Genomic DNA, 24,404 nt, shown 5'->3' with positions numbered 1-24,404 from the left:
TGAGCCAGCTTCCCGGGGAGAGGCTAAGGGCTAGACAGCCAGACTGCCTGGGGGAGCCAGATTTAGCTCCCTCTGAGGAGCCCGGAAAAAGTACTGGGCCCTCACACGTTGGACGTTGGAAGCAGACAGCAAGGGAGATACCCAGAGGTGGCTTCGGTTGCCATTTTCCCTCTCAGCTGCATTCCGCACCCTGCCCACCACCCGACGTTGGGAACATCTAGTCTCAGAAACCAGGCTGTGGCCAGGGGACTCTTCCTGTGTCTGGGCCCCTCTTTAGAGACTGTAAGACTGAGACTACACTTTGGGCCCGTCCAGGAAAAATGGTGACCTGGTGACCCTGGTGACCCTGACTCGGAGGGTCAAGGGGTGTGGATGGAGAAGGCACAAGACAGTCCAATTCGTAGGCGGAACTGGACCGCCACCAGGGCTGTGCCGCAGGATCCCCGCCACAGATGCGGGCGCTTGTCCCCGGACTGTGGGCCAAACATAACTCGGGGCCTCCAGATGCTGCTTGTCGCGACAGGGCTAGGATAGGGGACAAGTGCCAAGAGCCCCAAGAGTTCCTTTCCGAGGAGGCCGAAAACCACATCTGTGAGCGGGTGGAGGCTGGCTTTGGGGCGAACATTCACACTACAACACTAGGGGGTGACCTTGGGCACGACGAGTCCTCAAGTCACCTCGGAGTTCTCGTCCCCGGGTGCCTGCACCTGGAACCAAGTGTAGGGAAAGACCTCAGCTCTTTAAAGTCAGGGCGGTGGCGGAATGCGAGGCACCGGAAACGCAGGACTGAGCCCGGGCGGCCGCACCCCATTACAGGAGGCGGTGCCGGCAGGCACACGGGGAGTTTCAATGTCGGCTCTAGGACCGTGCGGATGCCGCTGGGCCGCCCAGCAAGTGCCTAATCCGGCCTCTTCCGCCTGAGTCACCCGCCCCTCCCTGCGGAGCCGGACGCAGCCGGAGGCCCCGGAGCAGCACAGACTAGCGGACCGGCCGACGCGCGAGCGAGGTGGTGAGCGCCCAGTCCGGACTCCCCCTGCACTCCGTAAACCCGGCCCTGGAGGCCTCCCGACCCGAAGAGATCCTCAAATCTTGGCCTCAGGGGTCCACCACACCCACGATCTCAGATCCGACCCCCCAGATCTGTCCGGCCCTAGTTATCCCGCCCCGGGGACTTTTCCACCCTCCCTCTCAGGATCTAAAATAGGAGCCCATGGATTTGAGAGGCACCCCGTAAATTCAGCCCTGGGTGTGGCCTCCAGGACCACGATCCTGAATCCGTGCTCTCAATTCTAACGGGGACTCCGTTATCCCGGGCCCCGGGACTCACACTCAATATCTTAGACCCGAACCCATAGACACAGCGATGAGACTGTAATCCCGCTGCTGGTTGTACCTAAACCCTCAAGCCCACATTCTGGATTTCCTAAACTCTGCTCCAGGAGCCTCCAGGCGGAGAATTTCTGATCCACGCTCCCGACCCACCCCAAACCCCTAAATCAGTCTTAGGGCTCTGGATCTCAGATTCGAGAGCCAGCTTGGGGCCCCCATCTCGAGAACCCCACTTGACCTGGCCGGTGTCTGGTGCCTAATGATGCCTATGCGTAGACTCAGCCCAGAGTCCTTCAAGCCAGACGCGGACCCTTTGGACCGGGAGGAGGTTTCAAACCTGATCTTGCGTCCCTATGCCACCCAGCCAAGAACTACCTTCCCCCAGAAGCCCAGACCCCATCCCGAATGGACCCTCAAGCCGCAGCCGGAGGATAGGTCTCCGCCTAGAGGCTTCATATCACTCCCCCAAGTCCAGCAGTCAGAAATGCGTATTTCTGTGGGGGAAGGGGCGGGCTCAGGGACGAGACAGCCACCTGACCCCTTTTTCCCTCCTCAGGAATCTTGAGTCACAGCCATGTTCCTGGTTAACTCGTTCTTGAAGGGTGGAGGAGGCGGCGGGGGAGGCGGGGGCCTGGGCGGGGGCCTAGGGAATGTGCTCGGAGGCCTGATCAGCGGGGCCGGAGGCGGCGGCGGCGGAGGAGGCGGCGGCGGCGGCGGTGGCGGCGGTGGTGGCGGAACTGCCATGCGCATCCTGGGCGGGGTCATCAGCGCCATTAGGTAAGGCGGGGCCTGAGGAGGGGCGGGGCCTGGAGGAAGAGGCTTGTCCAGCCAGGATAGAATGGGGTAACCTGGACACTGACCAGGAACCTTAATTAGGCTGGGCCGGGCCTGGGCTAGGAGACCGGCCTTGAGGGGGCCGACCGTAATGAGTTCATGGGGGCGGGGCTTGACATGGGGGTAGTCTGTTGTGGGGACACAATCGGATGGGACCGGCGGGGCTTTGGGAGGTGGGGCTTAATGGGGCTGGCGCGGCCTACTTCCGCTAACCTGGAGACAAACGTTAAGGGGGCGGAGCCAGTGAGGCTGGGGTATCACTTCATGGGGGCAAGGCTAGTCTTATGGGCGCGGCGTGGCCCTCGTAGGTGGGTAAATGAGGTGTGCCCAGAAGAGATCTAACCGTAATGGGACAGGGGATATGGCCTTGAAGGGACAGGGCCTGGCTGGGAACTGGCTGGTTAAAATAGAAAAATGTCCTGGTGGAGGTAGGGCAGGGCGTCGGTAGGGGTCTCGTTAGTCTTGGCCACTGAGTGTGATCCCTTAAAGGGGTGAGAACTAATGGAGCTGGGGTGGGATCTTGGGAAGACACAAGTGTTCAGAAGCCGTGGCGATGGAGCAGGTTCCTAGACAGGTGGAACCCAGGAGGGTGGGGCCCCGGGAAGCTGGGGCCGAGCTTCTATGAAGTGAGCTCTCGTCTTTTGAGGAATCTGCCATTGCGTAGGTGTGCCCTGGCAAGAGGGTGTCCTACCGTGGGGGCACAACCAGGGCAGCGAGGATAGGGACAGGTGAGGACAAGGACTGATGAGGCGGGCGGAGGGAAGAGGTAGGTAGGGCGGCGAGCTGGGGGTTGGGGGCTTGGGGTGTGGGGGCTGGTGCTGCCCGTTGGAGGCCCCGCCCCCTGGCACTAACTCCCCCTTGTTTCCCTTCAGTGAGGCGGCTGCGCAGTACAACCCAGAGCCCCCGGTAAGCCACCCTTCATAATCGGAGACCCCTCTTCTTCAAAGGGACAAGGACCCATCCTTGTCCCTTTGAAGAAGCCCCACACCTCTCCTTATGAAATTTGTCTCATTAAGTCTCTCCCTTGTAACATCCTTAAACTTTGCTATATCCACTCCCTATTCATTGACCACTTCTCATTCATTGGTCACTCAGCCACCCAGGCCACTCTGACTTTCCCACCTAAGGCTGTCCTGGCCAGGGCACCCCTCCCCCTACCTGCTCTGAGATCTCCTCCCTCTGCAGCCCCCTCGCACCCATTACTCCAACATCGAGGCCAATGAGAGTGAGGAGGTCCGGCAGTTCCGGAGGCTCTTTGCCCAGCTGGCTGGAGAGGTAAGTAACCTGGGGCCCTCAGAAGTGTCCTAACCTTTCCATGCCTTCCCTCTGGATGCCCTTTACATGTACATTTGACCATGGCAGTCCCAAAGTTCCCATCCTCCTTCATGACATGCCCAGACCCCTTTCAGTCACCCCTGACCCATTCCTAACTTCTCCCCCTAGGACATGGAGGTCAGTGCCACAGAACTCATGAACATTCTCAACAAAGTCGTGACCCGACGTGAGTGACTGGGGTCAACACACAGGGCAGGTTTAGAGGCATGGCGGCTGGGGTAGCTGTGATCTCTGGCCTCTGACTTTCAACCTGCATCCCACAGATCCTGATCTGAAGACTGATGGTTTTGGCATTGACACATGTCGCAGCATGGTGGCTGTTATGGATGTATCCTTGAGGGCAGTCTGGTGGAGGCCTTGGTGAAGAGGGGATTTTCTTTTTTGCTTTTCTTTCTTTTCTTTTTTTTTTTTGGCTGTGCTGCACGGCTTGTGGAATCTTAGTTCCCCAGCCAGGGATTGAACCCAGGCCCTCGGCAGTGAGGGTGAGGAGTCCTAACCACTGGACTGCCAGGGAATTCCCAAGAGGGGATTTTCTGAGAGCATGATTGGGGCAGTCAGTGTGTAGCTTTCATACCCACAGATGTAGACATGTATATATCAGAACACACACCCACCTCGGACATACGGCAATACATAATAACATCAGCTGTCATAACATGTTGCATAGGGTTAAACAAATCCAGCTCTGCCCTTAGCAAGGTTACTGAGCCTCTCTGTGCCTCAGTTTGCCTCTCTGTAAAATCGGGTGAATGATAATGGTGATACCAAATTGGAGTTGCACGCAAATGGTTTAGCACAGTATATAGCACATAAGTGGTGTGTACATGCTAACTGTTACCATGATCTCACCCAGGTAGATTTTTCAGCTCTGAATCTGTTTCTCTGTCACTGGGGTATAATACTGGTGGGACTGGTGTCTTGAGGATTTAGTGACAAAAGTGACATTCCTGAGAAGCTTAGCACTATCTGACATGTACTTGGTCATTTGATAAGTCTTGGCCATTGTTGCTATTTATTGAGAATTTATCAAGTGCCAACCCCTGAGCTAAGGGCTTTATACCGATATACAGCCCTCTCATTCACTTTTATTTATTTGTTTATTTATATTTATTTATTTATTTATTTTTTGGCTGCGTTGGGTCTTCGTTGCTGCACTTGGGCTTTCTCTAGTTGCTGCAAGCGGGGGCTACTCTTCGTTGCGGTGCGCAGGCTTCTCACTGTGGTGGCTTCTCTTGTTGCAGAGCACCGGCTCTAGGTGCATGGGCTTCAGTAGTTGTGGCACGCGGGCTCAGTAGTTGTGGCACACGGGCTTAGTTGCTCTATGGAATGTGGGATCTTCCCAGACCAGGGCTTGAACCCATGTCCCCTGCATTGTCAGGCGGATTCTTAACAACTGCGCCACCAGGGAAGCCCCTCATTCACTTTTTATCACAAACCCAGCAGGTATTTACTCTCATCACCTTATTTCCTTAGAGTTCTAAGATACCCTTGTTTTTGTTGTTGTTGTTGTTTTTTTTTTGTTTCTTTTTTAAAATCATATATTTATTTATTTACTTATGGCTGCATTGGGTCTTCGTTGCTGCATGTGGGCTTTCTCTAGTTGCCGCGAGCAGGGGCTACTCTCCGTTGTGGTGCACGGGCTTCTCATTGCAGTGGCTTCTCTTGTTGCGGAGCACGGGCTCTAGGTGTGCGGGCTTCAGTAGTTGTGGCACGTGGGCTCAGTAGTTGTGGCTCGCGGGCTCTAGAGCCCAGGCTCACTAGTTGTGGCGCACAGGCTTAGTTGCTCAGCGGCATGTGGGATCTTCCTGGACCAGGGCTTGAACCCGTGTCCCCTGCATTGGCAGGCGGATTCTTAACCACTGCGTCACCAGGGAAGTCCCATATACCCTTGGTTTTTACATGTCCTAACATTTATAACACTGAATTACTGTTGAAGAATTTTATAAATGAGGAATTCCCCGTGGTTATGTTTAAAGAGAGTCCTTATCATTTAGAAATATAGACTAAAATAAGTATGGCAAAATGAACAATGAAGCCACACCCAAGGTGACATGACTAGGGTGGGATGGGAGCTGGGGTTTTAGCCCAGGTTCCCCTGCTTGGCCATTATCATCATCATGTACACAGTGCACACATCTGGGTACATTTATTCTTAACACCCTCTCACCAGAGTGACACGACCGGCAAACTGGGCTTCGAGGAATTCAAGTACTTGTGGAACAACATCAAAAAGTGGCAGGTGTGCGCAGCCTCTGAAACTCCTAGCACAGAGACCCCCAAGCCATGGAGATGCCATGCCCCATGATGCTTAGTTGAACCCTGACCTCCTTGTCCCCACAGGCCATATACAAACAGTTTGACATTGACGGTTCAGGGACCATTGGCAGCAGTGAACTCCCGGGGGCCTTTGAGGCAGCAGGTGTGGCTGGCGGGAATGTGATGGGGCTGGGGGTGGGACTGGTGAGGCAGCCCCCACTGAGCTGGGCTGAGCCTGAATCCTGGGGCTGGGAGGGCTGGGCTCCGTGGCCCCCACACCTGAGAGACAGTCGTTCTCAGGATTCCACCTGAATGAGCATCTCTACAACATGATCATCCGACGCTACTCAGATGAGGGAGGGAACATGGATTTTGACAACTTCATCAGCTGCCTGGTCAGACTGGATGCCATGTTCCGTGAGTGACACCCCAGCTCTCTTCCTGGGTGGGGATTTGTCCAACTTCCATCCGCCAAGCCTCCTCTGAGCCTGACCCTGAGGTGGGCAATGTTAGGGGCACAGCAGTGACTGAAACAGCCCTAGTTTCTGCCCTCATGTTACTCACAGTCCAGAGGAGGGGAGGCAAATTACCAGACAGTGGGATTGGGGAAGCCTAGGCAGAGCGATGAGGGCTGTGAGGGGGAAGCTCAGGGCAGATGGGGTTTAGATTTGTGACTGGGGGAGCTCTCACAGCTATTTAACCCTAACAAGGCACCTGATGCAGCTTAAGGGGTCAAGGAGGGCTTCCTGGAGGAGGGAAGGCACATGTGAGTGGAGACCTGAAGGATGAGGAGGAGTGACCCCAGCAAGAGGATGGGGACGAGCGCTGCAGCGGGAACAGCCTGTGCGAAGGCCTAGAAAGGAAAGAGTAGATGGTGCTTTGGATGATTTTGGTTGGACTTGGTTCAGAGTGCTAAAAAGGAAAGGGGTGGGATGGGGAGACATAAGGCTGGGAGGGGTCAGTAGGGGCTGGATCATGAGGGCTCTTGTGAACATTAATGCACTGAATCCTTGAGACAGCCCTGCGAAGTGGGAATTATTGTCCCCATTTTCTGGAGGAGGAACCTAGGGTTCAAGGAGGCAAAATTTCTTGCTCACAGCCACTTAGCTAGGAAGTTGCAAAGCTAGAATTTGAACTCAGATTTGTCTGAGAGAGTTGCATAAAAGGAGGCAGGAGCAATGGGCCTGGTCAGGCTGTGCAGGCTGTGAATGCCAAGTTCAGGGGTGCTCAGACTCTACTGGGGACAGTGGACAGGGTCCAGGCAGGGGAATGACAGGGTCTCAGGTTTAGCTTTAGGAAGACCTCCCGGCCTCCCAAGAGCCCAGGGAGGACAATGCATTAAGAGCATGGGGAGAGGAAAAGGGGGCAGGTATGTCGGGGACATGAAGGGAAGGTGGGAGAGGACGATAGGGCAGATGATGCCAAAAGTCATGTATGAGAGGGCCCAAGAAATGGCCTTGGATTTACCAGCAAGAGGGCCAGCAGTGACTGCAACATCCGGGATACTAGGCGAGTGGGCCCTTGAGGGTGGTAACTGAGTGGTGAGTGAAAGAGAAGCCACAAAGACAGTATGGGCGCCTGTTTGCCTACTGGTTTGGCTGTGAGTGAGGAACATGGAGTCGAGTTTCAGGGCAGGAGTGGGGACCACACCAGACTGTAGGAGCAGGAAGTGCAGCACCTCCTTCCGGTAGCCTGCTTAGGCTGGAACCGTGTGGAGCCGGTCAGTGGGAGGCTGGGGCTGGGGCTTGGGCAGAGGGGTGATGGGGGGCATGCAGGTCAGGATATGGAGCCCATTACTGAGGTGGGTAGCAGTCAGGGTTCCAATCCCAGTTTCCTTACTTTTTCGCTCTGTGACATGGGGCACATCACTACATTTCTCTGTGCCTTATTTTTTTTTCATTTAAAAAAAAAAAATTTATTTATTTATTATTTATTTATTTTGGCTGCGCTGGGTCTTAGTTGTGGCACGTGGGATCTTTGTTGTGGCATACAGGATCTTTTTCTTTTTAGTTGCGGCATGTGGACTTCTTAGTTGTGGCATGTGGACTTCTTAGTTGTGGCATGTGGACTTCTTAGTTGTGACATGCATGTGGGATCTAGCTCCCGAACCAGGGATTGAACCCGGGCCCCCTGCATTGAGAGCGTGGAGTCTTTTTTTTTTTTTTTTTTTTTTGAGAGCGTGGAGTCTTACCCACTGGACCACCAGGGAGATCCCTCTGTGCCTTATTTTTAAATGACACTTATCTCACAGAATCGGATTAAATGAGTTAATACATGGAAAGCGCTTTATACATTGCTTGGCACAGAGTACTAGCCATTATTATTGTCATCCCATATATTAATATATTTTTATCCTAAAAGCCAATTCCTCCAACCCTTCCTTTCACCAGGTGCCTTCAAATCTCTTGACAGAGATGGCACTGGACAAATCCAGGTGAACATCCAGGAGGTAAGAACCCCCATCCTGGGATGTGGGATCCTAGCAGGGGGCCCCTCCCCTCAGTCCCATGTACCAGCTCTGGGCTGGGGCTCCCTCCCTCCTATTTTCCCAGCGACCCCTGGGTGAGGGCAGAGAAGGGCTGCTGGTATTCTTAGGTTCCCTGATCCTCACTCTCGGTGCCTTCCTCTCCCCAGTGGCTACAGCTGACCATGTATTCCTGAATGGGAGTCCCAGACCTGCCCCCTCATCGCCTCGCTCTAGGAGTCGCCTTGGACTCTTCGGTCTCCCCCAGGGCTGATCCTTGTTTGCAGTCACATCTTCATGGCTCCTGCTGACCCACAGGCCTTTCTGTTCTCCCAGCCCTTGGCACCTGGATTCTCAGTCAACAGCCAGGGCCCAACATGCTTCAACACACCCTGCCCCAGCACACCCATCTCACATCTACTCCATAATCCCTCTCTTGCATCTGTGCCAAGCCCAACGTTTGTGTTGCTTGCACACCCCAAGGGCCCTTCTCAGTTCTGGGAGGATGACTCCAGTCCCTACACACCCTGACACACCCATTCAGTTACCACCCAGGCAGCTGAACTCCAGGCTATAACAGGCCACATGCCCCAGTGCCTTTGTCTGTATTCTGCTCCCAGCCTGCCAGGCCCAGGAGGAAATAAATGCACCCTAGTTGCTGCTCTCTGAGATCTGCCTCCTGTTCTGAGAGTTGAGGGGTGGCTCTGGCTCTGTTTGGGGCAGAGGGAGTCTGCCTCCGCCTGTCTTCTAGTCCTGGTCTTTTTTCAAATTCTCGATCCCAGTTGAGCTGTAGCCTCATTCTTTTTGGGTCTTTTTTTGGCCCCGCTGCATGTGGGATCTTAGTTGCCTGACCCAGGATTGAACCTGCGCCCCCTGCATTGGAAGTGCGGAGTCTTAACCACTGGACCGCCAGGGAAGTCCCTGTAGCCTCATTCTTGGTGAGATCTCTCACAGAGCCTGCGGAGGCCAAGACTAGAAGCCTGGACCATCTCTGCTTCTGCTCCAAGAGCCACGCTGGTGGGAAGTCTCAGTGCTACCCCTGGCTCTGTCCCCCAAGGCCATGTTTGCCCCTCTCAGCTTCTGTGCTTGAGTGAGTCTGTCCTCACTTGCCTCTGCCTCTGTGTGTCATACATTATGCTCAGCATCTTCCTTCCCACCCTCCGGCCTCTGCAGGGAGAGGGGCTGCCATCCCAGGATACAAAGCCCCTGTCCCATTCCAGGTCCCCAGGCCCTGAGGGGCAGCCCAGGGGTGCTGTGTGGGGCTCCCAGCCCTTCTGGGAGGGCTGAGAGGCAGCGATATCCTAGGGATAGCCCTGGTCTAGCGTCGGAGACTCAGGGCTGGGGCAGTGGTCAGTCCACAGGGCAGAGATCACTTGCTGGTGGAAGGCTGGGAGGTACACACACGGAGGACAGAGCCGGGCTGGCTTCCCCAGGAAGCCAGCACATTTATTGATGCTTGTTCAGGTCCTGCAGACTTCTTGGTTTCACTTCTTGTGAGGGAAGGAGGCCCAGCCAAGGAAGTACAGGCTGTAGACAGTGCCTAGGGAGGGAGTGTGGGGGGATACAGAATGAGACCCTAATTCCCTCCCTGAGCCCCCTGCAGACTCCCCAGTCACCATCCTGGGTCTCAGCCCTACTTCAGGCTCCAGCTCCCTTCCCAAACTGCACTTCAACTGGGGAAATGCTGGACCTTGATCCAGACCAGGCTTTGGGCTTTCTCCCCAGACCCATCACTAGCCCAGCCGCCCTCCTGGGACAGAAGCCCAAGCCCTAGGGTGCTTCCTCCCTATTTGCCAGCCCAGAGCCCCATACCGTCCCACACCAGCTCAGAACCCAATCCCCTCCCAAAACCCCAGCGCTGGAACCAGCCCCTTCCCCACTCCATCTCGAGTCCCGCCTCCTCCCGCAGTTCAGGCCGAGCCGGGCCCTGCACTCACCTCCCAGACACAGAGCCATAGTCACTCGATACAGGATGTTGTCGGTTAGACCGCCCTTCAAGTGCACCGGGAGGTCATTGTCCGCCTGGATGTTGGGGGTAAACGATTGGAAAGGCGCTGCCTACTCGGTAGACCTTAAGCCCCTGCCTGCCCAACTCCTCTTCAGGACCAAGCAGGCGGCCCCGGGTCCTCCCCCCGCCCCGCCTACCTGGAAGAGTTTTTGTTTCTCAGCCACTCGGTTCTCGAAGCGGTTCCGGGCGGTTGAGCTAAAGGAGCGTACCAGTGCCTGGGAGACCTGTGGAGAGGGGATGGCTGGGTATTGGAGGCGCCTGGAGGGGTGTCCCGGAGGAGGTCCCGCTGGGGAGAGGGTGTCGGACTTTCCGAGGCTCTGACTCGGGGACGGTCCTGTCCCTTGGGAGCGTCTCAAAGGCAAGATCCGAACTGGCAGCAAGAGTGGGGGAGGGTGTCCTGTCAAGAAAGGCCCAGAAGAAGGGGACTCGTGCCTAGAGGGTCTGGCTTGGAGGCTATCAGGCTGTCTAGAGGGTACTATTGGAAGAGGATTGGACCCAGAAGGGAGACTCATGTTCTGCGGGTCCAAGTCCCGGAGAGGTTTTTTGCAGTTTCCTGGATTAATGGGAGGAGCTCAGGTGCCGGGAATGTCAGGACAGGATCTGGAGTGCCTGGGGGATTTCCCGGCTGCCCGAGAGCTTCGGGGGCGGGGAAGGGGTGTTACGTTCCCGGTGCCTAAGTCCCGAGGTATAACGGGAGCCCTGGATGAAGGGAAGAAGTTCAAACTCGGGGCTTTGGGCCATGTTAACGGGTCCCCGGCTGTCTCAGAAGCTCTTGGACTGGGAGCTGGGGGGAGGGGGCCCCAGGCTTATTAGGAGGGAGTCCCGAGCCATGAAGGGGGCTCACGTTCCAAGTCCCCAGATCCCGGCATGTTTGGGGAGTCTCGTATAGGGGCGAGGGCTTCCGGGTTGGGGGACCCAGCCCGACCCGTGGGGGCCCTCACCCGCAGGGCCCTCATCCTGCGTCCTCCTCTTCGGCCGGAGTCACCTCCCCTCTCCGCCCAAGGACAGACGGTGCCCTCCCCTCCGGGGGAGTCCCAGGCCACGCCCTCGGCGCGCCCCGGGACAGCGAGGTCCCGGCGGCCGCTTTCCGATTCGTCCAATAGGTGGGCGGAGCAGACGCTGCAACCCCATCCCCGCATCCCAGCGCCAAATGGTTGGAGCACCCATCTGTTACTCAACTCGGAATTCTGTTGGTCCGCGTGGAGAGGAAAGCGGTTCCAGAGAATTCATTTTTGGGTTGTTTCTGCGGTGACATCGGTCTGGGGCAAGTGCAAGTCCTCCGTCGGGTCCCTCGGATCTCTCCCTATCCGACAGACGTTGGAGAGCGAGTAAAGGAAGGTAAGATACCATCTTTCATTATGTCAAGTGCAGTCCTTTCCCCTCCCATGTTGAAACAGATTGCTGTGGCTTTGGCTAAACGTCAATGTTCATTTTGGGTTTAGGGACCATGTAGTATGGAAAATGCACTCAACTCACACCTCATCCAGGTGAGTGATGGGAACCAAGGAAGTAGCAGATTACGCCCGTATCTCATACTCACGGGGGCATATGCTGCTTCCTCACTGAGTGGAATGAAAGGCAGGATAATTTTCCTTGTTTAAATAGTTATTTTTCATTATCTCTCTTGGTTTATTGTGAATCCATGTAGCTGACTCTGCATAAGTTAAGCATGCACACAAAATGACTCCGCCTCATAGCCACCATCTTTGCTTCTTCATTCATATCTTACCCCCACCTCCGCACTCAGTTCTTCACCCTGGAAAACGGTGTAGTTGCTCTATTTATCTGTCTGTTGACTTTAGACTCCACTGCATCCCCAGCACCTGGCGCATGGGTGGATTTTCCTTTTTGGCTGCGTTGGGTCTTTGTTGCTGCGCGGGGGCTTTCTCTAGTTGCGGAGAGGGGGGCTACGCTTTGTTGCGGTGCGTGGGCTTCTCATTGCGGTGGCTTCTCGTTGCGGAGCACGGGCTCTAGGCACATGGGCTCAGTAGTTGTGGTGCACGGGCTTAGTTGCTCTGCGGCACGTGGGATCTTCTTGGACCAGGGCTCGAACCCGTGTCCCCTGCGTTGGCAGGCAGGTTCTTAACCACTGTGCCACCAGGGAAGTCCCACATGAGTAGATTTGATAAATATTCGTTGAAGGAAATACAGTATAACCCAAATGTTCTCTAACTTGGTCGCTCCCACCCACTTAACAAAGAAGGACCTCAGTGCTTCCCCTAGATTCTAGTCATCTAGATATTTCTGGGCATCCCCAGGAAGTGGCCGCACATGTGCTCACTCACCCAGCTGTCCCCTGTTAGCTGCAGTCATGTAGGATCAGTATTCAGGGAAGAAAACAGAAACTGCTCTGAGAATTGGATACCAGAAAGTTTGGAAAGGCTGAAGGAGTGCCTTCTAAGCAGGGCTGCTACCTAATTTATGGGGCCTTGTGCAAAATGAAAACGTGCGATCTCTCGTTCAAACAGCAGGAAAAAAAAAATTGCTGTTAAAAGTACTAAAATATAAAGCTTTTTTTCTTTCTTCCATGATTGCTCTTAACCTGTCATGGTGTTTTTAATTTGCTATTCAATGTCATGCTCCCTAGAGTAAGGGATACCCTGGGGTGAGTACAAACTCTCACAGTCACCTGGGGGACCTGCCTTGCAACTTTGTGTGTGCGTACACACACGGCTGCTGGCTGCTGGGTTCTCCTCCTCTCCCCACCAGCCACTGGACCAACTCGTGCCCTGGCCAGAGGTGGAGAAGTCAAACAAGGCATCTCTCCTTCCCACGGGCTTGCTCCCTACAGGGTGATGCAACTTCCCTTCCAAGAAGAGCCAGGAACCTGGATCAAAGGTGGGCAGGACCCTCACCCCTGCTGGGTCACCCGCTAAATGTGCCATGGAGTGCCAACTGAGGAGGGGGTAGCTGCCACTCTGCCCTGCCCTCAGAGGCCATGGGATGTGTGTGGTGGACCTTGACTCTCCCTACGCCCAGGGCCGCAGGAGGCAGAAGAATAGGCAGCTAAGAGCCTGTCTCAGGGAGGTGGAGAGTGGTGGGAGGAGAGGATGCATACGGGTCAGGCTCCAAGCCCCTGGTGCCTGCTCCATCGTCCCAGCAGACTTCACTTATAAAACACAAATTCAAAGATAACGTGAAGAATTACAAGACGGCAGCCACAGAGCATTAAACCCCACGCTTCTGAGGGGAATTCCCTGGAGGTCCAGTGGTTAGGACTCTGCGCTTTCCCTGCTGAGGACTCTGGTTTGACTCCTGGTTGGGGAAGTAAGATACTGCAAGCCTTTCGGCCAAAAAACAAACGAACAAAAACCTACCACACTTATGAGTGTGGGGCTCTGTGCAACTGCACTGGACATATGCCTTGCTTTTAAGCTAGTCCTGTAGGAATGAGTCTCAGGACCTAGGAAAACTGACCTAGGAAAGGTGTTCTCTGATGCTGCCCCTGCAGGGATAGGGTCCAGAACACACCCTGTAGCACTGACCTTGGTCAGGAAGCCCTAGGCAAGAAGCTGCTGCTGCCATCACTCAGGTCTCCTTTAGGAATGGGTTCATCAACTTGCAGGACAAAAGGGCTCAATTTCAGGATAAAGAACCAGCTGGGGGATGTAAGCTCTGCTGCCCTGTGTTAGCATGAACACTTATTGCTATAACAAAAAGGCACCAAAATTCTGTGGTTTAAAGAACACACAACTTATATACCAACCAGTCTCAACATGTGGACTTTATTTGGATCTTGATATGAAAAAACAGTAAAAAACCCAAAAAACCATTTTTGAGACAATTGGAAATTTGGACAATGATTGACTTTTCCCTCAACATTTTATGAAAAATTTCAAAGATACAGAAAGGGTGAAGGAATCTTCTAGTAAACATTCATATCGCCACCACCTAGATTCTATAATAAATATTTTGCTACATTTGCTTTATCACATAACTAGCCACCTATGCCTCTATCAATCCATCAAGCCACATCTTTTTTTTTTTTTTTTGGTTGTGCTGCCCGGCACGTAGGATCTTAGTTCCCCGACCAGGGATCCAGCCCACGCCCCCTGCAGTGGAAGCACGGAGTCTTAAACATTGGACTGCCAGGGAAGTCCCCCATATCATTTTTTGATCCATGTCAAAGTAGATTGCAGATATCAGTACTCTTACTTCAAATACTTTGGCATGTGTCATTAACTAGACTGCTTGGATATTTTATTATGGTAAATAATTTAAAATTTTATAGCTGTTGTGGTTGTGTTTTTTAAAAATGAGTCTCTACATTTTAGAAATACATACTCAAATATTTTTTGGTGGAATGATATGAGTTCTAGTATATAAATGCCAAGTGACAAATGTAGCAGCTTAAAACAACAATAAACATTATTTCACAGTTTCTGTTGGTCAGGAATCTGAGGGTGTTTTAGCTCAGCTACAGTCTCACAGCTCAGGATAGAGGTGGGCAGGAACCCACCAGCATTTACCTGTCATGAGTGGAGAGAGAGACTGATTCCAGCCAAGCAGCCTTCCAGAGTCCAGAACCAAGCTTTGGTATCTCTCTGCTGCCATCTTGTGGCAGGTCTGGAAAAACGCTCCTCCCACCGCTACCTTCCCACACTCCAATCCCTTTTGATGATGTTTTAGGACTTGCTTTTTAAAAACTTTTTACTTTTATCCACCCAGTTGCTGAATAGATCATGAGTTCAAGATGGTTTAAAATTCGTAAGTGTGAATAGGAAGAAAAGTCTTCTTCCCTCTGAGGACTCTGCGTTCCTCTCCAGGGGAACCATTCTGTGTTGTTTCTTGTGTATCCTTACTGGGAAATTTTATGCATATTAAATAAATAAATAAATAAATAAATAAATAAATAAATAAATAAATAAACCCTCCAAATACAACAACAAAACCACAAAAATATACTCAGCCTCCCCCAGTCATAAAAGGATAATTTTTTCCTGAAATCAGCAAATTCATTCAGTAATACTTATTGATCCTGATTTGAACAAGCAATGTGTATATGTTTTCAACAAACAAAAAATATAAAAATAATATGACCCAATGGGGAAATGTGAACACTGCCTGAAAATTTTATTATATGAAGAAATTAATGTTAATTGCTTAGGGGCGATATGGAGCTTAAAACAAGCCCCTGTGTCCCTGATTTTTTAAGTAAAAGGCTTTTGCTTTAGTCTCCCAGTCCTCCTAAAGTCCCAAAAGGCTGACTCAAGGGTTAAAAATGATTAGGAAATATGAAGATGTAGAAATAAGAAATAGCTGTTGGGCTGGGAAACTGGTAACAATTTAGACTATAAACCATGTAGCAGAGTCACTGAACTCCCAGTTCCCTGAAAGACATAAAGGTCTGACACACATTCCTAAGTTGTTCCTGTAAGGAACCAGACTCCCACCAGATGGAAACTGCTGACCTCAAGCACTTAGACCCCAGACCGGTTGAAACCAGAAGACTGACGATGTCTAGAACTTCACCTTGATGCCAGCCAATCAACAAATTTCAGTATCATAGCTCCAGTGTTTGAACAAGATATATTATTTCATTAATTCAGCTCTTGGATGAGCTTCATTTTAACAATTCTTGCTGCATTTTTAAATGCATCTAATAAGATTCAGAAGAATCTCTTTGGGTGCCAAAGCTTTGTTATATAAGATATTATTCCTATAATTCTTCCAACAATTTAATAGCTCCACTATGTTTTCTGGTCATACTTGTAGCTCCATTGCTTGTACTTCCTTTACAAATGTTTCAGTTTAATGTGTACTGATTAACAATGCATTTTAATAATCCTGTTAGTATGTTCAATCCTGTGAGTATAAAGTTAAATTTAAATAAAACTAAACTGGGACTACCCTGGTAGCGCAGTGGTTAAGAATGTGCCTGCCAGTGCAGGGGACACAGGTTCGAGCCCTGGTCGGGGAAGATCCCACATACCACGGAGCAACAAAGCCCCTGCAACACAGCTACTGAGCCTGCACTCTAGAGCCTGTGAGCCACAACTACTGAGCCTGCGTGCCACAACTACTGGAGCCTGTGCTCTGCAACAAGAGAAGCCACCACAATGAGAAGCCCGCACTCGACGCAACTAGAGAAAGCCTGCGCACAGCAATGAAGACCCAATGCAGCCAAAAATAAATAAATAAATAAATTTAAAAATAAATAAGTAAATAAAACTAAACTTTCATAAAATTATCTTTTTTTTTTTTTTTTTGGCCATGCCATGCAGCTTGCAGGATCTTGTTCCCCCCCGACCAAGGATTGAACCTGCACCTTCAGCAGTGAAAGCATAAAGTCCTAACCACTGGACTGCCAGGGAATTCCCTCATAAAATTATCTTGATATGTCACATAAATGAAAAGTATTGTGCAGTTTGGAGTATTAGTACTCTAAGGAAATAGGCTATCAAATTTATGCCAGATTTTATGGCCTAAAAAGAATTGCTTCTGGGCTTCCCTGGTGGCGCAGCGGTTAAGAATCTGCCTGCCAGTGAAGGGGACACAGGTTCGAGCCCTGGTCCGGGAAGATCCCACATGCCGCGGAGCAACTAAGCCTGTGCGCCACAACTACTGAGCCTGCACTCTAGAGCCCGCGAGCCTCAGCTACTGAAGCCCGCATGCCTAGAGCCTGTGCTCTGCAACAAGAGAAGCCAACACAATGAGAAGTCCGCGCACCGCAAGGAAGAGTAGCCCCTGCTGGCCGCAACTAGAGAGAGCCCACGCGCAGCAACAAAGACCCAACTCAGCCAAATATAAATTAAAAAAAAAAAAAAATTGCTTCTTAGTATATCACAACAGTGTAGGTTTGATGGGATATATAGCCTTATTACTGAGAGGTAGAGTTCTAACTTATCAGTTGATTTATTATGGAAAAATTATACACACCATATCCCAAAATAAGATTTTTCCTGATTTTTTTAATTTTGGCCCTGCCACATGGCTCGTGGGATCTTTGTTCCCCAACCAGTGTTTGAACCTGGGCCCTTAGCAGTGAAAGCGCCGAGTCCTAACCACTGGCCCACCAGGAAATTCCCAGAATGAGTTTTTTGACTGATACCGTGCCACACCAAATGTAAGTACAATAAAAATAATGCTAAGGTAAAAGAACCCTTCTTTAACAATGCAATCAAAACAGATTACCCCACCAGGTAAAGAACCTAGCTGAGGTTCTGGCTGAGGGTGGTGGAAATGCAGAATGGGTTGTGGAAGAAGGAAGATACCAATTATGACCTGGTGACCAGTTACAAAAATGAGGATTGTAGTGACTTTGCATATTTCCTGTTTGTCTATTATGTGTTTATTTGTATATGCTAACTGTTTTCTTCTTCTCTTTCCTTCATCCATTTTTATTTTATATGCAAGTTGTTGGAAGTTAATTTACAATTTGGCCTTAAACTAGTATTTAGTCAGAGTGACTGAATTTGAGTAGTAATATAGCCAGTGATGGATACAATGACTCTTGGGTCTGTGCATCTCCTCATTTGGGGGAAAGGGTGAGAATTTCTTCATCTGTAAGGAGGACAGCTGTATCTTGTTAGATACAACGATAAAGTTTTTCTTGTTTTTGCTGTTGTATAGGGGTTCACACCTGTGTAGAGGGTGCATATGGATGCTAATTAGTCAAAGGGGTAGGTTGTGTTGATTATTGATTTATTGCCTTTTAGCTCTAAATTTGCCCTTTTTTTTTTAACATCTTTATTGGAGTATAATTGCTTTACAATGGTGTGTTAGTTTCTGCTTTATAACAAAGTGAATCAGCTATACATATACCTATATCCCCATATCCCCTCCCTCTTGCGTCTCCCTCCCACCCTCCCTATCCCACCCCTCTAGGTGGTCACAAAGCACTGAGCTGGTCTCCCTGTGCTATGCGGCTGCTTCCCACTAGCTATCTATCTTACATTTGGTAGTGTATATATGTCCATGCCACTCTCTCACTTTGTCCCAGCTTACCCTTCCCCCTCCCCGTATGCTCAAGTCCATTCTCTAGTAGGTCTGCATCTTTATTCCTATCTTGCCCCTAGGTTCTTCATGACCATTTTTTTTTTCCTTAGATTCCACATATATGGGTTAGCATACGGTATTTATTTTTCTCTTTCTGACTTACTTCACTCTGTATGACAGACTCTAGGTCCATCCACCTCACTACAAATAACTCAATTTCGTTTCTTTTTATGGCTGAGTAATAGTCCTAAATTTGCCCTTTTGTCTGCTTTGTGAAAACAAATATGGACCCATTAAACAAATATTTTTCCTTTGCCAGCTGGCATCATGATAAGCTTCATCAGTAGAGGTTGGTGGAGAGAGACTGCAGAATGAAAAAGGGTTCTGCATCCTGGTTCTGGTGTGCTCGATTGCCAGGCTCCTGGCAACGTGCTTGGCTTCCCCAGTGCCCAGCTCCTGCAGTGTGGGCAGTTTCTCCAGCACCAGGTTCCTACAGCGTTCTCAGCTTCTCCAGAACCAGGGCCTGCACTACAGCGCATAGCAGCGAAGCAGCACCTAGTGGCCTGCAGCTTTCTTTAGTACCTCCCTTGGGTGGTTTTATAGCAGAGTTGCCTCAGGCGAGACACTTGCCCTTGAACACACTAGAGTGAATTTCCAGCAAGTTCCAAAGGGCAAATTTCCAGCAAGATCCACTAGCACTTCTCTGCCATTTGGTGAGCCATAGCCATGCCCTCTCCAACAAGGTCTGGATCTCAGCCCCAGGAGGGCCTCTTCCTTGGGTGCTCTATATCAGACCTTGGGGAGCTGTGGAACTTGGATGGCCTCTGAGAGTTTTCCAAATTGGGACAATGGGGCTGGAATCCCCAGGATCAACTAGGAATTGGATACAGGCATACCTCGTTTTATTGCGTTTCACTTTATTGTGCTTCGCAGATATTGTGGTTTTTACTAAGTAAAGGTTTGTGGCAACCTTGTGTTGTCAGATGAAGGTTAGCATTTTTTAGCAATAAAGTATCTTTAAATTAAGGTATGTACTTAAAAAAAAGATATAATGCTCTCGCACACTTAATAAATTACAGTATAGTGTAAAGGTAACTTTCTTTTTTTAATATTTATTTATTTGGTCACGCCAGTCTCAGTTGCAGCAGGCAGTCTCCTTAGTTATGGCATGTGAACTCTTAGTTGTGTCATGCATGTGGGATCTAGTTCCCTGACCAGGGATTGAACCCGGGCCCCCTGCTTTGGGAGTGCGGAGTCTTAACCACTGCTCCGCCAGGGAAGTCCCTAAACATAACTTTCATATGCACTGGGAAACCAAAGACTGGTGTGACTCACTTTATTGCTATATTTACTTTACTATGGTGCTCTGGAACTAAGATCACAATATCTCTGATGTATGCATGCTATCTCTGGGAAGGGGATGTTACATGGAAACCTTTATTTTATTATTTTGTTTTTCTTTTAAAAATTTTTAAAATTTAGATATAATTGACATATAATGATTAGCTTAGGTGTACAACATAATGATTTGATATTTGTATATATTGCAAAATGACCACCACAATAAGTCTAGTTAACCTCCAACACTACACATAGTTATAAATTGAAACCTTTCTTTAGCTGAGACCATGCACTAGGAGGAACTCAGCTGCAAGGCATTGCTAGCCAATGCTCTAAGCAGATGAAGAATTGAGTGCCTTGGTCCTGAAACAGTGATCTGGGCAGCATATCAAAGCATCCATCCTCTGGACATATCGTCAGGTGGGTGAGCTGTATGTCCATGTATGTTTAATTAATTTCTTTTTGCGATAGGGACTTCCCTCGTGGTCCAGTGGTTAAGACTGTGTGCTCCCAATGCAGGGGGCCTGGGTTTGAGCCCTGGTCAGGGAACTAAGATCCCGCATGCTGTGCAGCAGAGCCAAAAACAAATCAATAAATAATAAATAAAATTTTGTTTGCAAGAATATAATTATAGAGAAATATATTGTGGCATGACATTTTCATTGAATTTTATACATTTGATAAAACCATTAAAAAAGTAATCTTCATTATATAGTCTTGTATGTATTTCCTTTTATAATGTGGCTCCAAGAAGTCTGCTAAGTCAACATTTTTCTCAATATTTCCATTATTTATATCTCCAGATCCAGCAGTGGAACTTGAACACATCTCTTCATTTCATCATTCTTTTTCTTCTAATAATAAAACCATCCATTCTAAGGACAGTTAATAGTTCAAATAACATGTACAGTTGGATTTTTTAGAAGTCTCATTTGATAATGTCCTTTCAAAAAATGCACTGAAAGTTGGTAACTGAAACTCAGTGGAACATTTGTTTTGCTAGCAGCAGATAAAATTCTCTCAAATTTCACTTCGTAACTAAGCAGAAGTGCCAGTATGAAATTAACCTCAGACCTTTGACTAAAGGGGTGAACTTTTCTGCAAATTTCCAAAAAGCATATTAGTAGTCACCATTCCCTCCTTCCCTTCCTCCTCATACCCAGGGGTAGTTGTGAAGCTTGTGGTCAAAAATAAGATGATAGATAAGAGTAAAGTGCAGTGCCAAGAGCATCCAGTGGGGGAAAGAATGGTATTTTTAAAAACGGTGGGCTTCCCTGGTGGCGCAGTGGTTAAGAATACACCTGCCAATGCAGGGGACACAGGTTCGAGCCCTGGTCCAGGAAGATCCCACATGCCGCGGAGCAACTAAGCCCGTGCGCCACAACTACTTAGCCTGTGCTCTGGAGCCTGCGAGCCACAACTGCTGAATCCACGTGCCACAACTACTGAAGCCCGTGAGCCTAGAGCCCGTGCTCTGCAACAAGGGAATCCACTGCAATGAGAAGCCCGGGCATCGCAACAAAGAGCAGCCTCCACTCTCTGCAACTAGAGAAAGCTCACGCACAGCAATGCAGCCAAAAATAAATAAATAAAATAAATTTATTTAAAAAAATGGTACTACTGGATATCCACATGCAAAAGAATTAAGTTGGACTCTCCCTCACACCATATACCAAAATTTTTTTTCTTTTTTTTTTTTTTTTGCTGCATTGAGTCTTCGTTGCTGCACGCGGGCTTTCTCTAGTTGCGGTGAGCAGGGACTACTCTTTGTTGTGGTGCGTGGGCTTCTCATTGTGGAGCACGGGCTCCAGGAGCACGGGCTTCAGTAGTTGTGGCTTGCAGGCTCAGTAGTTGTGGCACATGGGCTCAGTAGTTGCGCCTTGCAGACTCTAGAGCACAGGCTCAGTAGTTGTGGCACACGGGCTTAGTTGCTCCACGGCATGTGGGATCTTCCCAGACCACGGCTCGAACCTGTGTACCCTGCATTGGGGGGTGGATTCTTAATCACTGTGCCACCAGGGAAGCCCTATGCAGTAATCTTTTAAATCAGGTAGGAAAAAAGAGGAGTTACAAACAAAAAAATACATTTTATATTTATCTTTGTAGTTATCTTTACCAGTGTTCTTTACTTCTTCCTGTGGATTTTAGTTACTGTCAAGTGTTTTTTCATTTCAGCTTGAAGCATTTCTTTTGCGTTTTTTGTAGGAAGGTCTGCTAGCAATGATCTCTTGGTTTTTATTTATATAGGAATATCTTAATTTCTCCTTTATTTTAAAAAATATTTATTTATTAATTTATATTTTTCACTTTTTTTGGCTGCGTTGGATCTTTGTTGCTGTGCACGGGCTTTCTCTAGTTGTGGCGAGCAGGGGCAACTTCATTGCGGTGGCTTTGCTTGCTGCAGAGCATGGGCTCTAGGTGTGCACGCTTCAGTAGTTGCAGCACGCGGGCTCAGTAGTTGCTGCGCATGGGCTCTAGGGCACGTGGGCTTTAGTAGTTAATGCACGTGGGCTCAGTAATTGTGGCTCGCAGGCTCTAGAACACAGGCACAGTAGTTGTGGCACACAGGCATGTGGGATCTTCCTGGACCAGGGCTTGAACCCGTGTCCCCTGCACTGGCAGGTGGATTCTTAACCACTGCACCACCAGGGAAGTCCTCTCCTTTATTTTTGAAGGATAGTTTTGTCAGATATAGATTCTTTGTTTTTTTCTTTCAGCACTGTGAATATGTCATCCCACTGCCTTCTTGTCCTCATGATTTCTGTTGAGAAATAAGCTGTTTATCTTACTAAGGCCTCCCTATACATGATGAGATACTTCTCTTTTTTGCATTCAAGATTCTCACTTTGTCTTAGGCTATATATACCAAAGAACTATCTGTCTTGCAATTTTGTAATAGCTAATGTTCAAAATGCCTGCTAGGATTTTGTAAATTAGGTTTATATTTCTGATAGTGTGTGCATTTCTGATGCTTTTCCAAGATAATGTTTCCTAAAGGCAGGATTTCTACTTTTACTTATGTATTTTGAAAAGAGAGTGAAAATTTGATTTCCTTCAGCTTTTTCCTTGTTTCCTTATGCTGTATTTTGAAAACATGGAATGAATGAATTTTCCTTGTTTCCTTATTCTGTATTTTGAAAAATGCTAATTTACACTAGCATTTGTGAGCATTCTTGAGATGTATTTTTCAAGTTTGCTTCCCAAGGCTATTCCAAAAACAATGTATCATTTTGTTATCTTTTAATAATAATATAGTAATATTGTATAAATATTATTAAATAATATTAGTGTACTGTTATATTTATAATAATACAATATATAATAATATATTTTTATAATATAATTATATAATTACTTGGTAAGAAATAACTTCCTGAAAATTTGTCCAACCAAATACCCTTCAAACTTTGGCCATTGTGTCAGTTTTCTATTGCTGCTGTAACAAGTAACCATAAACATAGTGGCTTAAAACAATGCAAATTTATTCTCTTACAGTTCTGGAGATAAAATTCCAAAATCAGTTTCACTGGGCAAATGTCAAGATATTGGCAGGGCTAGCTCCTTCTGGAGGCTCTAGGTAAGAATCTATTTCCTTGTTTTTTCTAGCATTTAGAGGCCTCCTGCATTCCTTTTGTTTTTTTTAGAACTGGCCATATCAAATATTGGAGAGAATGTGAAGCAATGAAAACTCTCATACATTGCTGGTGGGGATACAAGAGGGTGTAACCACTTTGGAAATTAGTTTGGTAATTTTTTTTTGTTTGTTTAAATTTTTTGGCCACACCTTGCATGCCATGCGGGGTCTTAGTTCCCTGACCAGGGATCAAACCTGTGTGCCCTGCAATGGAAGCGGGGAGTCTTAACTACTGGACCACCAGGGAAGTCCCCTCCTGCATTCCTTGGCTTGTGACTCCTTCCTTGAATCCCTCCAACCTTTTGCTTTGTCACATCTCCTAATACTCACTCTAATCTCCTGCCTTTTTCTTTTAAGAACCCTTGTGATTTACAGTGGGTTCACCTGGATAATCCAGGATAATGTCCCCATTACTTTAATCATATCTGCAAAGTCCCTTTTGCCATATAAGATTCTGGGGATTAAGATGTGGTCATCTTTGGGAAGCCATTATTCAGCCTCACAGCCAGTTACTTTGGTATGGTGCTGTCTGTAACCCTGTAGTTGAACGTAATTGAAAAGAGAGGCCTGGCACAGGGACTGCCCTTGGCAAGTGCTTAAATAGTGTTAAAGGCCTTGAGGACTGTTTTGGCTTTAAATAAGTTCAGTTTTGTTTTTTTCCCATTGTCTGTTAATTTTGTAGCTTTTTCTTACTGTCTTTCTGAGGTGTCTTACTGAGATCGCTAATAAGCCCAAAGTGAATTCAGATCCTGGTTCTGTTGCTTGCTTAGCTTTAACCACCCAAGTCTGTTTCTTCATTTATAAAATGGGGCTGTTACTACATTCTCTAGGCAATGTGGGTGAGAGAGGAGGAGGGGGCTGATTCCCAATTGGTATAAGCGGAAAGAGTTGCAGGACTGTGTGGGTGTCAGGATGGATGTATGCACGTCAGAGGGTGAGGACTGATGCCCCAGATTGAGGGGAGGGCACAGTCAGGTGAGTCTGGGAGCCTCTTCTCTGCCTTTCCCCAGCTGAAGTGTCTCAAGACCCTGACCATCCCCAGGAGGGAGCCTGAGCCAGGGGATGCCCTCTGGATTTCAATCGTTCTGTCCTCAGTTAGAGGCCATCCATGTTCCCTGAAGATGGATGTGTTTGCTTGCCAAGGCCTGGAGCATCTTTCCTTCCATATCAGGACTCTGGGCATCTAATGGAGGTGAAGGACTGCCCGAGAAAATCTCCTGTCTTTCCTGGTACCTTTCCCCTCCACCTCAGGCTTTTTCCTTCAG

General features: G+C 48.9%; 2 protein-coding genes across 2 annotated transcripts; one reads left to right on the top strand and one right to left on the bottom strand.

Moving 5' to 3' along the window:
• Window positions 1-866: 866 nt before the first annotated feature.
• On the top strand, window positions 867-8,887 carry CAPNS1 (calpain small subunit 1). The gene is made up of 11 exons (XM_059906315.1): window positions 867-1,009; window positions 1,886-2,106; window positions 3,036-3,069; window positions 3,349-3,438; window positions 3,607-3,664; window positions 3,762-3,826; window positions 5,669-5,737; window positions 5,839-5,917; window positions 6,055-6,171; window positions 8,145-8,203; window positions 8,389-8,887. Exons 2-11 carry the CDS (start codon window positions 1,904-1,906, stop codon window positions 8,413-8,415), a joined length of 801 nt encoding a protein of 266 aa, XP_059762298.1. The 5' UTR covers window positions 867-1,009; window positions 1,886-1,903; the 3' UTR covers window positions 8,416-8,887.
• A 745-nt stretch (window positions 8,888-9,632) lies between these two features.
• LOC132354369 (cytochrome c oxidase subunit 7A1, mitochondrial) lies at window positions 9,633-11,273 on the bottom strand. Its single transcript, XM_059906319.1, has 4 exons — window positions 11,168-11,273; window positions 10,364-10,450; window positions 10,156-10,240; window positions 9,633-9,758 (listed from the first exon to the last, which is right to left on the bottom strand). Exons 1-4 carry the CDS (start codon window positions 11,180-11,182, stop codon window positions 9,703-9,705), a joined length of 243 nt encoding a protein of 80 aa, XP_059762302.1. The 5' UTR covers window positions 11,183-11,273; the 3' UTR covers window positions 9,633-9,702.
• Window positions 11,274-24,404: the final 13,131 nt, after the last annotated feature.

This window comes from Balaenoptera ricei, chromosome 19 (assembly GCF_028023285.1).
Source record: "Balaenoptera ricei isolate mBalRic1 chromosome 19, mBalRic1.hap2, whole genome shotgun sequence".
Lineage (NCBI taxonomy): Eukaryota > Metazoa > Chordata > Mammalia > Artiodactyla > Balaenopteridae > Balaenoptera > Balaenoptera ricei.
Note: the sequence above shows the minus strand (reverse complement) of the source record. Positions and strands in the feature narration are given on the sequence as shown.

What these genes read in the sequence shown, in the direction of transcription:
- CAPNS1 (XM_059906315.1), top strand. Translation starts at nt 1,904, where the DNA reads ATGTTCCTGGTTAACTCGTTCTTGAAGGGTGGAGGAGGCGGCGGGGGA. An exon ending in TTGCCCAGCTGGCTGGAGAG is followed by an intron (nt 3,439 to 3,606) that starts GTAAGTAACCTG and finishes TTCTCCCCCTAG; the next exon opens with GACATGGAGGTCAGTGCCAC. An exon ending in CAGACTGGATGCCATGTTCC is followed by an intron (nt 6,172 to 8,144) that starts GTGAGTGACACC and finishes TCCTTTCACCAG; the next exon opens with GTGCCTTCAAATCTCTTGAC.
- LOC132354369 (XM_059906319.1), bottom strand. An exon ending in AGAAACAAAAACTCTTCCAG is followed by an intron (nt 10,241 to 10,363) that starts GTAGGCGGGGCG and finishes CCCAACATCCAG; the next exon opens with GCGGACAATGACCTCCCGGT. An exon ending in TATGGCTCTGTGTCTGGGAG is followed by an intron (nt 9,759 to 10,155) that starts GTGAGTGCAGGG and finishes CTCCCTCCCTAG; the next exon opens with GCACTGTCTACAGCCTGTAC.